The 12,689-nt window shown below is 45.9% G+C and overlaps 1 protein-coding gene across 3 annotated transcripts in view; it reads right to left on the bottom strand.

Moving 5' to 3' along the window:
- The window catches only part of SPEG (striated muscle enriched protein kinase), a 1,422,155-nt gene that overhangs the window by 1,026,450 nt on the left and 383,016 nt on the right, over positions 1–12,689 (bottom strand). For all 3 annotated transcript variants that reach the window (XM_086954403.1, XM_086954404.1, XM_086954405.1), the window contains one exon: positions 4,874–6,552. In XM_086954403.1, the coding sequence (XP_086810529.1) occupies positions 4,874–6,552 (1,679 nt within the window). The remainder of the gene's footprint in view (positions 1–4,873; positions 6,553–12,689) is intronic.

Here is a 12,689-nt window from a genome sequence, read left to right as displayed (position 1 = left end):
TAGACCCCGCCTGGCCCTTGGGCGCTGGGGCCGACTGCTGGCCTCCCCTGCCCTTCTGGCGCTTCTGGAACGGCTTACGGAACTGGTGTTGCTGTTGCGATTGCCCCGAAGCCTGTCCCCGTCCTCGGCCCTGTCCGCCGAACCGCCGTTGGAATGGGCGGTACTGCTTCTTGGTCTCCTTAGGCTTCTCCAAGCCTACAGCCGTCAGCGTCTCGGCCTCCGCCTTCATGCGGGCCATCTCGTCGTCCGCATAATTCCCGAAGAGGGTCTCACCGGAGAACGGTAGATTGGCTACCCTCTGCTGAGCGTCCGGCTTCAGGGACGTAAGCCGGAGCCATGCGTGGCGCCGCTGGTTGACTCCGTGGCAAAATCCGTGAGCAGCCAACAGGGAAGAGTCCGCTGCCGCGCTGATGATCTGGTTGGCCACGAGCATCCCCTCACTCAGTACTTCCACGAAGTCTTCCCGCTGCTCCCGAGGTAAATGCTCCGCAAAGCGCTCGAGGGAGTCCCAGAGGGCGCGGTCGTATCGGCCCAACAGTGCCGTGGCACTCGCCGCTTTCATGGAGGTAGCGGAAGTGCCACAGACTTTCCTCCCCGCCGAATCCATCCACCTCGACTCTTTATCCGGGGGAACCGTGGAGGACGGGGTGGTGGCATGCTGCTTGCGGGCCGCCGTCACAATGACCGAGTCAGGAGGAGGTTCCGTTCTTAAAAAGGCCGGATCAGAATCGGGGGCCCGGTATTTCTTCAGTAATCTGGATGGGGCCGCCTTCGTCACCGCAGGGGTGAGAAACAGGGCCATCGCCGGTTCTTCCAGGCCCGGCACCAGAGGCAGGAGGGGACGAGACAGATGTTTCTGATTTAACGTCTCGAAAATGACTGACGTTTTCGGAGTGGGCACCGTCAGAGATATGCCCAACTTCGCCGCGCCCCGTAAAAGGACGTCATGGAACGACACCAGGTCATCTATCGGGGACACTCTCGTGTCCGGTGACCCCGATAGGGTGGGAGAATAGTCCCTAGTCCCAGAGGACCTCGTATGTGAGCGAGACTCGCGCCTCCTACGGCGGTGTCTCGATCTCGTGGATGATCTGCGTCGCGATCTCTCCTTCCTCCCAGAGCGAGAACGAGATCTGCCTGCACGTGGCCGCTCCTTCGGCCTACGTGGAGGGGTCTTCCTCGGATCCTCACGGGGCTTCGTCGGTTCCTCACGGGGTTTCGGTTTTGGGGTCCCCTTAGGAGGAACAGGTAGGGACGGCAGGGAAGTGGACCTCGGAGGAGGAACCTTCGGCTGCGGGGTGGGCCCATGCGGAGGGACCGGAGGCGGAGGAGGGTCTCCTGAAGGCAGTGGCGGTTTGGGTGGAGGATCCTCCTTAGGAACAGGAGGAGGAGTCGGAGTCCTGGGCCGAGATGGTGTGTACACCTCCGAGTACACCGAGCCCGGTGACCCTTTCGGCGAAGGGTGCGGAGAGCCAGTCCCATCAGCAGGCGACCGCTTCCTCTTGTGTCCCCCACTCGAAGCAGCGTGACTTCTGGGACGAGAATCCCTCTTGCGTCGTTTCGGAGAGGCTGACCTACTCCTAGATCTTGACTGCTGTCTGCTGGACGCAGAGCGACGCTTCTCCGGCGTCGAACGACGCTTCCTCGACTCCGGCGTCGATCGCCGTCTGCTCGGCGTCGACCCTCTTGTCCTCGGCGTCGACCGTCGACTCCTCGACGTCGACCTCCTCTTCCGTGACGCCGCACGCCGTCTTCTCGACGTCGAGCGCTCCGTCTTCGACGACGAACGTCGCCGTCGTCTTGATGTTCTCGACGTCGTGGAGCCCCTCGACGTCGACCGGTGCCTTGACGTCGATCGACGGTGTCGCCTCGACGTCGATCGACGGTGTCGCCTCGACGGTGAGCGCCGGTGCCGCTTCGACGGCGAGCGCCGGTGCCTGTCACTTTGCCTTCGGCGTCGGTCGGAAGACCTCGACGTCGACGAAGACGATGACGTCGACTTCGACGGCGGCTTCTCCTTCGACGTCGATCCGTCACGTCGTCTCGACCCGGAGCCCCGGGGAGAAGGGGAGCACATCGCCGTCATCCCTCTTGACGTCGACGGAGACCGGGACCGTTTGCTGGACTTCCTGCCCCTGGGGAGCCCCCCAGGGGCCTCAGCAGAGGCAGAGGGAACCTTCCCAGCCTGCCCAGACCCACCTGCAGCCTGCAGACACCTCTCCTCCAGGCCAGCCAGCCTGATCTTCAATCTGTCCCTCAGAGTCCGAGCAGAAAGCTGCTGGCAGATGACACAAGCCTCAGGGACATGATCTTCTGGGAGGCACACGATGCAGACATCATGGGGGGTCAGTCTTGGCCTTCTTCCTCTCACATGCTGGGCACTTAACAAAAAGGCCAGGCATTTTAGAGCCCTAAAACGCCTAAAACAGCACAAAACAGGAGAAGAGGATACCAAGAAGTAAACTGTAACACTTTTAGAATCCAAAAGTGCCAAAAAATTCCAATAAACCCTTGAAAAAGGGAGAGCTCAATGCCAGGGTCCTGTAAGCAGGAGCCGGAAAAAAGAACTGAAAGTAGAGGGACCTGCTATGCATTCTGGGATACTGGGAGAAGTTCTGGAAAGTTCTCTTAAAGGCACAGTATCCTATTTAAGCCACATAATGGCAGCCTATGGGGCTTGTCTGTCCCTACCTTCCTCTCTATCATTCCTGAGTCTTTGACTGGGGGAGGCAGGTTTCTCTATGGTAGAAACTAGCAGGATGTGCTGTGTGAGGTGATTTTTGGTGGAATTTCTAGTTGAAGTACTGGACAGTGTAGCCTGTGGATATAGGCTGCATTATTTGTCTTTAAATTTTCTCTTAAGTGTCTTTGCAGTTTCTGCATTATTTTGACAACTTAAGAGATTATTTTTGATTGCCGGGGTCCACGCACATGGGCGGGACTATTCACTAGATTATGACTATACACAGAGATCCCCTACTACAGAATTTCTATTTAAAAGTGTATTAAGGAATTCCCAATGATAGCCTATGAGAGGAGTATGCCTCACAGCAGTGAAAAACAAATGTAGGTGTTTTTCCCTATCAGCACACACAAAACTTAAAAGTACATGTCCTACTGTTTACTTACACAGCACCCTGCCATATGGGCAGTGCTTAATTTGTAAACAATAAGTGCCAGTGTTCTTATCAGAGGGTCATTGCACCTTGCACCTTGCCCCTACTAGTGCTGTCAATTACAGTAAACCACAACTACTAACCATCACATGCCTACAATTTGTGACAATTTAAACTTGTGATATACATTAAACATGTCTAATACCTGCCGCCCAAGCTATTTTTATAGCTTTGAGTCGCAAGTATTAGTCATTTTTATGTTCATTGAACTATTAAAAAACTGCTGTGCTCATCACAGAACTATACGAACATTGCCACCTTATTGCAGGCTGTTATAACTGCTGTGTTGACAATTAAGTGCCGGTGTTAAGGACCGGAATCCACCAGCTTAAATTAAGCACTGCATATGGGCCATCTGGGCCGACATTAGAGGTGAATTATGTGTAATAAAAAGGGAGTTTAAGGATTGGCAAAGGGATTTAAATGGCAGGTCGAAGTGGTAGTACAACTGTACACAGAGGCTCTGCAGTGGCAGGCCTGAGACATGGGGTTAAAGGGCTATTTGTGTGGGTGGCAGAATCCGTGCTGCAACGCCTCTAGTACCATTGAGCTTACAGCTGTCCCTGGGGTACATGGTATACCAATTTACAAGGGTCTTACAAGTAAATGAAATATGCTAATTGTGTATACACCAATGTTACAATATTTAGAGAGAAGCACATGCTGCACTGGTCAGCAATGGTGAAATGTTCAGAATTCTAAGGCCAACAAAAAGAATTCAGCAAAAAGAGGAAGAGGAAGGCAAAATGTTCGGGGTAACCATTTATAGGGGTCCATTTTCCAACAGTTTTGCTTAATGGGTTGCGTAGGGTTGCAGTCCAACAGGATTTCAAATTTTGTTTTGGCACACTGACTAAGTACTTGCATTAAAGGGGTGCAAAATCAGACACATGCAACTCTGGGGCTTGGGGGGAGATACCCCCAGAGAAAGAATAATTTGGTGCCCAATGTTAATGACATGTTCTCTGGGAGTACCCCTAAAGTCGCATGGGGGTAGATATTCCACAATTCAACCCCTGCATCTCTATTGGGTGGGGGAGGTGGGGAACTCCCAGAGAACATATCACCCGACATAGTTACATTTTGCCCAAGCATACCGAAAGAGAATTATGTTATGATGCAATAATAGTCCACAAAGCAGCTGATAAAACTCCACAGCCTCCCTTTCCCATCTCCGCGAGCTTCAAAACTAGGTGCACTATCTATAAAGCCATCATGGCTGAGTCACAGCTTACCTGTATATAAATTTCACCAGCTATGCTGACTTTCAGCACACTCACAGCCAGGTCACCAATGAAATGGAGTCAAAGCATTCATTAAAATTAAAAACAAATAACAGGCCTTCTCCATCTATGCACCTGGGTCAGGAATGATAATCTGGTCCACCGGGAGTTCCTGAACCCTGCTCCAATTTAGAAAAGAGCTACTTAAAGATGCAGTAATTATCCACAAACAAACAAGCTAACCCCTTTACTGGTTTACTGTGTCTTGGCCTCTAACTCCGTACGGTGGTCAAAATCCTTTTTGCTCTGTTTGCACTACATAAATGCCACATACTTACATTCATTTTTACATTCACAGATATGAAAATGTAAGCTAAACCATGTGTTAAGGAAAATCAGTCTATGCCAGAATAAAACGTTTCAAATAATAAGTAATTTGATCTCTAAAGCAAGCAGACAACAAATTCATCATACCTAGTTCTGGAGAGGTTGGCCGGATCCTTCGACCTTTCCCTTTAGTTCTCGTTCTGTTCTCTCCTGATGCCGAACTGCTTTCCTTCTTTGACACTTTCCCGACCTTCTTTTCTGTTTCCCGGGTCCTTATATCATGCCCCTTCCGACTGTGTGATGACGGAAGGGGAGTGATATCCATGTTTGGTGAGGCCCAGGGTAAGAACCTCACTTGTTCTTTTTTTCTGTCCAGTTCACCTTGTCCAACAGCCACAGTCGGTGGACATTGTGCTTTTGCAGCTGCAGGTTCGAGGCGAGCTGTGGAAGTCCTTACCTCCGGAACGGCTTTAATCTCACTTATTTGCTTACTAGTCCTAACCTTAGAAAAAGAGGCCTGATCTTGGGATGTTGCTTGGGACATTGAACTATAGTCCCTTTTCTCAAGAGGATGTGAAGGAACTTCCGGTGGGAGGCTTGATTCTGGTGCCTTCTTTATGTCCAATGTTTCTGGCAAAAGCACTTTAACTGTAGTGCCTTCATCCATTGCTTCCTGGCATGGTTCCTGACCTTCAACTGCGTTTTCATTGATATGTGGTCTTTTCAGTTCTGCTGCGAGGTTCACAGTGGCACAGCTCCGCACCAGGGGCTTTCGCATTCCACTGTTATGTGTTGCTGTCTTCTGCAGACCAGCCGCAGGTTCCTCTATAGATTCAGACAGAGGCTCTTGCTCAGGGGGTTTTTGCTTTTCTGGCATGACCTTTGTCTCCAAAGGATGGATTTCCTGAACCACGTTTATGTCCATTGGTTTTAATACATCATCTTTGATCTTTTCAGGGACCTGAATATCAGGAGGCACGCTTGATAATTTAGGGGAAGGAGCTCTCACAATACCACTTTTTACAAATTCTTGGGACCTCATCAGCTGTTGCTTGGAAACGGTTTTTTTGATTCGGGTTAGCTCTTCAGAGAATTTGTTCTCAATGTCATAGAGTCGGGTGGCATACCTTCCTCTCTCATCAAAAGAAGAGGTCTTCTGTTTGAAAGCAGCTCTCCTCAGGTTTATGCCTCCCATTTCAGACCTTACCCCATCCCTGAAGTCGTCCCTGAGATCCTCCCGCGAGGAGTCCAAAGCACATTGGTGGATGTCCATTTCAGGCTGGTCAAAGGAGCGTGCTTTCCTAAGGGGAAGCCAGGTATGAACTGGCAATGGGCTATCAGTCTGGTCCAGGCTCTTTCTTCTTTCCTCTAAGTACTTCAGTTTATCAAAAATCTTGGATCCAGAACGGATTAATTTAGGGGAAGGTCTAAGAACAGACACACGACTGGACGCTTCACTTTGTGGTGTCTGGGGACGGGATTCCTGTGTACTAGCTTGGGAATAACCAGAGGACTTGGGCTTCTTGACTTTATCTTCAAACTCCTCAGGTACCGTGTCTACATACTCTGAGGGCATCACTACCTTCTTGCGAGGTGTTAATGGAGTGACAGAGGGTGGAGCAGGGCCTCGATGGGTGTACTGGTTGGAAGCTCCAGTGCTTGAAGAGGAACGATGGCCAATTCTAGGAGAAGGGGGTGGAAGAAGTGGTGGTTTGGAGAGGGACTGCTGCATGTCAGGTTTTGGGGAGTCGGTGGCACTTCTGAAGGAGATGCTGGTCATACTTCCATTGCTGTGGTCACTTCTAAATCCCCCTTCGGGGATACTGCTGTAACCAGAAGACAAAAAATGTTACATCTAATTCAAGATATTCTAAAAAGGGCTCAAAGAGTCCACTATGTAAAACAGACAGACACATGGAAAGACAGATTTACGTTTTGCCTCTGATAATGCAGTAAATGATTGTGGTGTATTTACTGGTGAACAATTAATCTACTTTTTATATCAGGAATATAATATAGAGATATACTAATTCTATATAGCGTAATATTTATCAATCTAGTGGCCTTTGTTTATGCGTAAGTGGTCAAAGGAAGTGGGAGCTACACTGAGGACAAGATTGCGAGGCCCTACTATATGTCAAAGTGCAATAGAGACCTGGTATTGTGGGGAAATTAGGTCAAATTGCATGACTATTCTAAAATGCACCTGCTATGCTTTTCTGCAATGTGATCCCGAAGCAGAGAGAGCACTCAAATAAATGAAACACCTTCTTGCCCTCTGCTGAGACCACATTCTTTCCATACAGACATCATAGACCAATGATAGTCCTCATATATTGGCAAGAGTACAAGGTCAATTGATAAATGACCTGTGCTTTTCAGACACAGAGGGCCTGAAGTGTATACACTGGACAATGTATACCACTCCGATGGCATGGCAGAGTGGATAATATTTGGGCTGAGATCAGTTTCCATCTGGTGAAGACATCTTGAACAGGGATCCCTCTTTATCTTCAATAGAGTTCAGGGGACAACAGTGATGTATAGTCTGTTCTCAGTTCCCAGTTAGGGTGGAAGATCAAACACTAGCACGAAGAGTCCTTGGGGACAACACTAGAATGCCTGACATGAGCTCACAGTGAGTGCATCCACTTTTGATTGTAAACAAGTGGCTGGTGGAGATGGATTTTAAAAAAAGACAAAGAAACCCAGGAGAAGAAGCACAGGGAATTGTATTTATAAAATCAAATGTAAGAAAGGGATCAGAAAGAGCTGATGGATCAATGAAAGAAAAGTAGCATAGATCTCCAAATAAGTAAGATGCATTTGAAATAGGAGGATGTGCAAAGATGGAGTTGAAAAACTGAACCAGGAAGGGGAAAACGGGTGGATGTAAAAGGGAGCAGCTGAAATATTAGCCAAAATGCTTTTGCAAAGTATAACAGAATGAAATATGGCTACCATAGAATGACACATTGCAAAAGAACAGGGATCATATTCAAATATTCAGTGACGGCCGGAATCAGGAACATGAAAGATTAGAAAATGTGTGTCCAATAAGATGCATATATTGGGATACTGTCGGAGGCTAGGGATTCTTCACGCTCCACTACTAATCTCATTTAACTGCTCTCTGATGAAAGGCGAGTTATAACAGGACTTGTAAAAAAGAGATGGGAAGACAAATCGAATAAGATTGTTTCTAAGTTATCCCAGTTATTGATAAAATAAATCTACATATTTATATAAGACATGCTATCACGTATGTTCCTGCTTTGTGGCACTGTCAATCACAGCTACTTCTACTAACTAGCTCAACAATACTCAATTATTTGAACTTTGAATGATGGAAGGTTGGATGGACTTCCCATAATTCCATCGTTTGATTTTCTTGTTACACTCACATCTCATCGGGGTTGAAGTTGCAGTTTCTGAGACAAAAACAGATGAACGTGGTCCTCTAGAATTTCAGCAAGCTTATTAAGCAATTTTCATAGCATGAGATAGCATAAGGAACAAGAAATGAGACAAGAGCCAACCTATACAGTGCACGGGTCTCAATATAGGTAGCAGGCAGTGACCAGTGACTATGATATGGGTTGGTAGCAAGGAACACCCTTATCATGACCCTTATCAACAGCACTAAGACCAGAAGAGAAAGCTAGTCTCTTTGCAGGTAACACAAATATATCCTAAAAGAAAAACAGAAGCAATTCAGAGGTTTAAAATAATCTTCAAAAAAAGGTCAGAGAGGTGACAAATGAGAGTCAGTGCATCGAATGAAAAATAATGGTTCATGTTTGGAAAAAATTATAAAACAAAGCACCCAGTGTAGGCAGGGTAACGACAATCCTTACATAAATGTAGAATTTTACAGTTATCCGATGTAAAAGTATCAAATAAAATGGCACTTAATGGACTGCTTCAACAGAAGCATCCTGGCGCTCTAGCAGACAGTATTAGGCAAGCCGAGGTAACGGAGGACTAAAGAGTCAAATAGCCAGATTTTGAGTTGCCTTTTAAAGGCAAAGTTTCAACCTGAGGTAGTTTGAAAGAAAGATTATTCCATAGTTTTGCCGGTCGCACAGTAAAGGCCCTGCCGCCACTACAAGAATTTAGGATTCTGCAGGAAGCGACTATTGTTGGATCTACGTGCCCTTTTTGGAGTATATGAAGACAGTTGATTCAGCTGATAGTATAGGGCCTTCCCATGAAAAGCTTTGAAATTAATATGTAGTTCCACCGGGAGCCAATACTGGGGTCTCAAGCGTGGCGAGATATGAGGATGACTCAGCATCTAGCCGCTGCATTCTAAATTAAATTTCTTAATTAACTGAAATCTGTGTATGAAATACGCAGGGAGACCAAGGTAGTCCAGGAGGAATGTAATCAATGAATGAAATACTGTTTTCCTTGTCTTTTCGGGAACCAGATCAAGAAGATTCTTCAGTTTTTCGATCTTCAGAAAACAGCCAGAAGACATTTTTTTTAATTTATGCCTCAAAGGAGAGAGAGGAATCATCGATAACAGCCACATTTCTAACCAACGAGGTAGGATTAGGACAGGTGTTCAGTTCAGGAGTCATCCAGAGAAAAGGCAGTGGGGAGGCCATTTTTGTTAAAAACCAAAACTTTTGTTTTGTCAGAATTTAATTTTAAACAAATTGCATCTATCCGAGCAGTGACACCCCTAAGACATTCTTTAAAATTGTGAAAAGCTGCCTTCATGCTATCTTGGAAGGAGAAAAGCAAATGGGTGACATCAGCATAAGACTCTACCTTGACACCCTAAGAATTGATGAGCTTTGCCAAGGGGACAAGGCAAAGATCAAACAAAAATGGGCTCAGAGCAGAACCCTGTGGAACCCCCACATACCAATAGTTTGTTAGCCGAAAAATGCGGGTGTAAATACACCCATTAGGTTCTGCTTTCCAGGAAAGATTTGACCCATAAAACATCCTTGCACTGAACGTCAAGATTGCAATGTCTACTCAACAAAATAGCATGAGAAACAGTGTTGAAGGCTGCCAACTAATCCAGGAGAAACACCATCATTACTGAGCTCTTGTCCAAATTCTCCCTGACAAACTCTGTTACCTCCAAAAGGGCTGTGTCCGTACTGAAATCTATCCGGAAACCTGACTGTGAATCATGGAGAATAGAATTGGTATCGACAACAGTGGACAGTTGTTGTTAGGCCAATTTCTTCAGAAATTTAGCAGGAGCTGGGAGAAGAGATATGGGCCTACAGCTGCTCATCATGCTTGTGTCTGCATTAGGCTTTTTTAGCAATGGAATAAGAGATGCCTATTTCCAACACCCAGAAAAAGTTCCAGACATTAGTGACGTATTCCATATTTCATTAAGTGGAGAATTAAAGTGCTGTGCCATAAGTCTGAAGATGTGTAGGGAACAGATATCCTCTTGGGAGCCAGACTTGTATTTTAATAGCTTATTCAAAGAGCATTCTTCGGAAATAGGAGCAAATTCATTAAATATTGGCTTGTCACAGTGCACAGCACATGGACTGGTTTCCAAATTCTCCACATCAATTGAGTTAATAGCTGAGTCCTCCGACTGAGACTTAGTGAAAGGAAGAGTGAAGCATTTGAATCTTCCAATCAAAAAAACACTATAGCACATCGCAAAGTTCAGTTGATGGGGTAAGGGTAATTTTTGTTGCATCAGGTGACATACAAGAATTAAATATCTAAGACACGTTCTTTGGAGAATTTGCTGCAGCATTGATATGTTGTGCAAAATTTTCTTTCATGGCAGTACACGTGTTTTTGTGTAAGCTCCTAAGCGCTATTTTATAGAGGGTCTTAGCACTAGAGTCATACGTTTTCCTCTAATTGGCGCTCCAATTTTTTTCACAGACTTTTCTTCATTCTCAAGAGTGTTGAAAACTACGGTATGGAGTGCCTCACACTCAAGGCGGTCTAATGCGTTAGAAATCCAGCTCTCAAACTGCAAAATGGCTCCAAATTGCTCCTTCTAAAATCAAAGGAACAGAACTAAGGGACTGACCCAAAGCTTCCTCCGATAGGTTCTGCCACTTTCTTTTCATCACCTGAGATGAGGCACTCCTAGTCTGTACAGGAGGACCAGAAAACATAAAAGGAATGCTAAAATGATTGGTCCAAATCAGCTGTTCTGGATCATTAACATGCAGGCTGGCAACATTGGTGAAGATCAAATCTAGCATATGGCCCGCCCAATGAGTAGGGGCCCGGACCAGTTGAACAAACTCGCTAGCTAAAGTGGAAGTGGGGTCCCCTGCGTGGACATTCAAGCCACCCAACATGGTCTAAATAGCGTATTGTGGAGAGTATTGTGCAAAACCATCATAGAGAGAAAGGAAACAGCTGTTAGGGCAGTCTGGAGGTCCATGCATCAACATGCCTGAAAAAAGGAAGGAGGGGGAGAGTTTAAAGCTAAAAACCAGAACCTCAATATTTCCACATTGACTTAAGGGAGTTGTAAATGCCTCAAAAGAATCTTTGAAGATAATAGCCTTTCCCCGGCCAGCCTTGTTCCCGCCACGATGTGATAGCAAGGTGGCATTGCATTGCAAGAACTTGTAAAGGCATGAACTACTTAAAATAGTTTCTCAAGGCAATGCAGACCTTCTTGGGATGTTTGGGTTTAAACAGAGATTGAACCAGCTGTAAACTGGAATGTGAGTTTCCATAGTACATATCATTTGTCAGGCCTCACCTAGAGCTACCTAGTGCATGTGTCCAGTTCTGGCAAAGGCATCTCGTAGAGGTTCAGATGAGAGTACTAATGAGGTTTGACGTCTGCTCCTGAGATCTTCTAAACATCTCTGGAAGAGTGTAGGAAGAATCATGATACCACCATTGGGATACCATCGGTATTTAAATACTGGAGAAAAGTGGAAGAGGAAATACGTGTGAAGTGTTTTAAGATATCAGAGGTATGTATGGATCTAGAGACAGTGACTAGTTGAGATGCACACACTCACATAATGAGTGGCAAGAGTATTGGGTGATTTGTATTCAGTGGTCTCTATGGCTTTCTATACACACATAACATATAAAATCAGAACATACATGACACGTACAATCAGAGAAAACAATTTAAAATGAAAACAAAATAACAATTTAGGAATGAAAGCCCATCCACGATTTGGTGGAATAAACTATCAAATTAAAAAGAAGAAAAAGGTGGTAAAAGGAGAGCTACTAGTGGCATGCGAAAAAGAAAAATAAGGAACGGGGAGAATGGTGCAAACTTGAATCTTCCAGTACATGAGGAGGCACATGCAACCCTTCATCACATCCATCTGAGCATGCAATAAACCCACTGTGACAGTAGCTGACCTATATTCTTCACTCAGGAGCATCTAGTAGTGGCTGACGCTCTTGGTTTTCCATGTGCTCAACCACAATAAACATTACTTGCAAGACCATCTAGCCACAGAAGGCTTTGGCTTTTGATAATATTAGACCCAACTGTTTTATCCTTAAAGTATATCTGCCCAGGCCCTCACATTTTATTAAAATTACTGTTATGAAGCATTTTAGAATCAAGCGTAATTTGCCGATTCATGCCCTTATATAGTTACTAGCAGCCCGTCCCGACGTTGTCCGTGTATGAATTGCTGCCGGCCAGTAGATTATTGTTTTGTAGGATTTCGTTTTGATAGCATTTCTTATCTGTGAAACGCTCCGATTCACAGTGCACTGCTGATGCACTTAAGAGTGCACGTTCAGTAGTGTGAGAACTCGAGTTTCCCTACTTTATTTTTCCTTGCAATATTATATAGCACGAACTCGACAACATGGCATGAGCACAATTTACACTGCAGAAGAGCACATTCATTTGTGGTAGGCAAGGGGAGACAAAGCGATTTGCCTGGAATCACAGGAGGTTGAGCTGATGCCGAGATTCGAACGTAGCTCCCCAGCTCGAAAGTTCGCAATTCTAGAACTTGTG

The sequence above is a fragment of the Lissotriton vulgaris genome, chromosome 2_1, assembly GCF_964263255.1.
Source record: "Lissotriton vulgaris chromosome 2_1, aLisVul1.2, whole genome shotgun sequence".
Lineage (NCBI taxonomy): Eukaryota > Metazoa > Chordata > Amphibia > Caudata > Salamandridae > Lissotriton > Lissotriton vulgaris.
The sequence above is the reverse complement of the archived record's forward strand: the minus strand, read 5'-3'. Positions and strand labels throughout refer to the sequence as shown.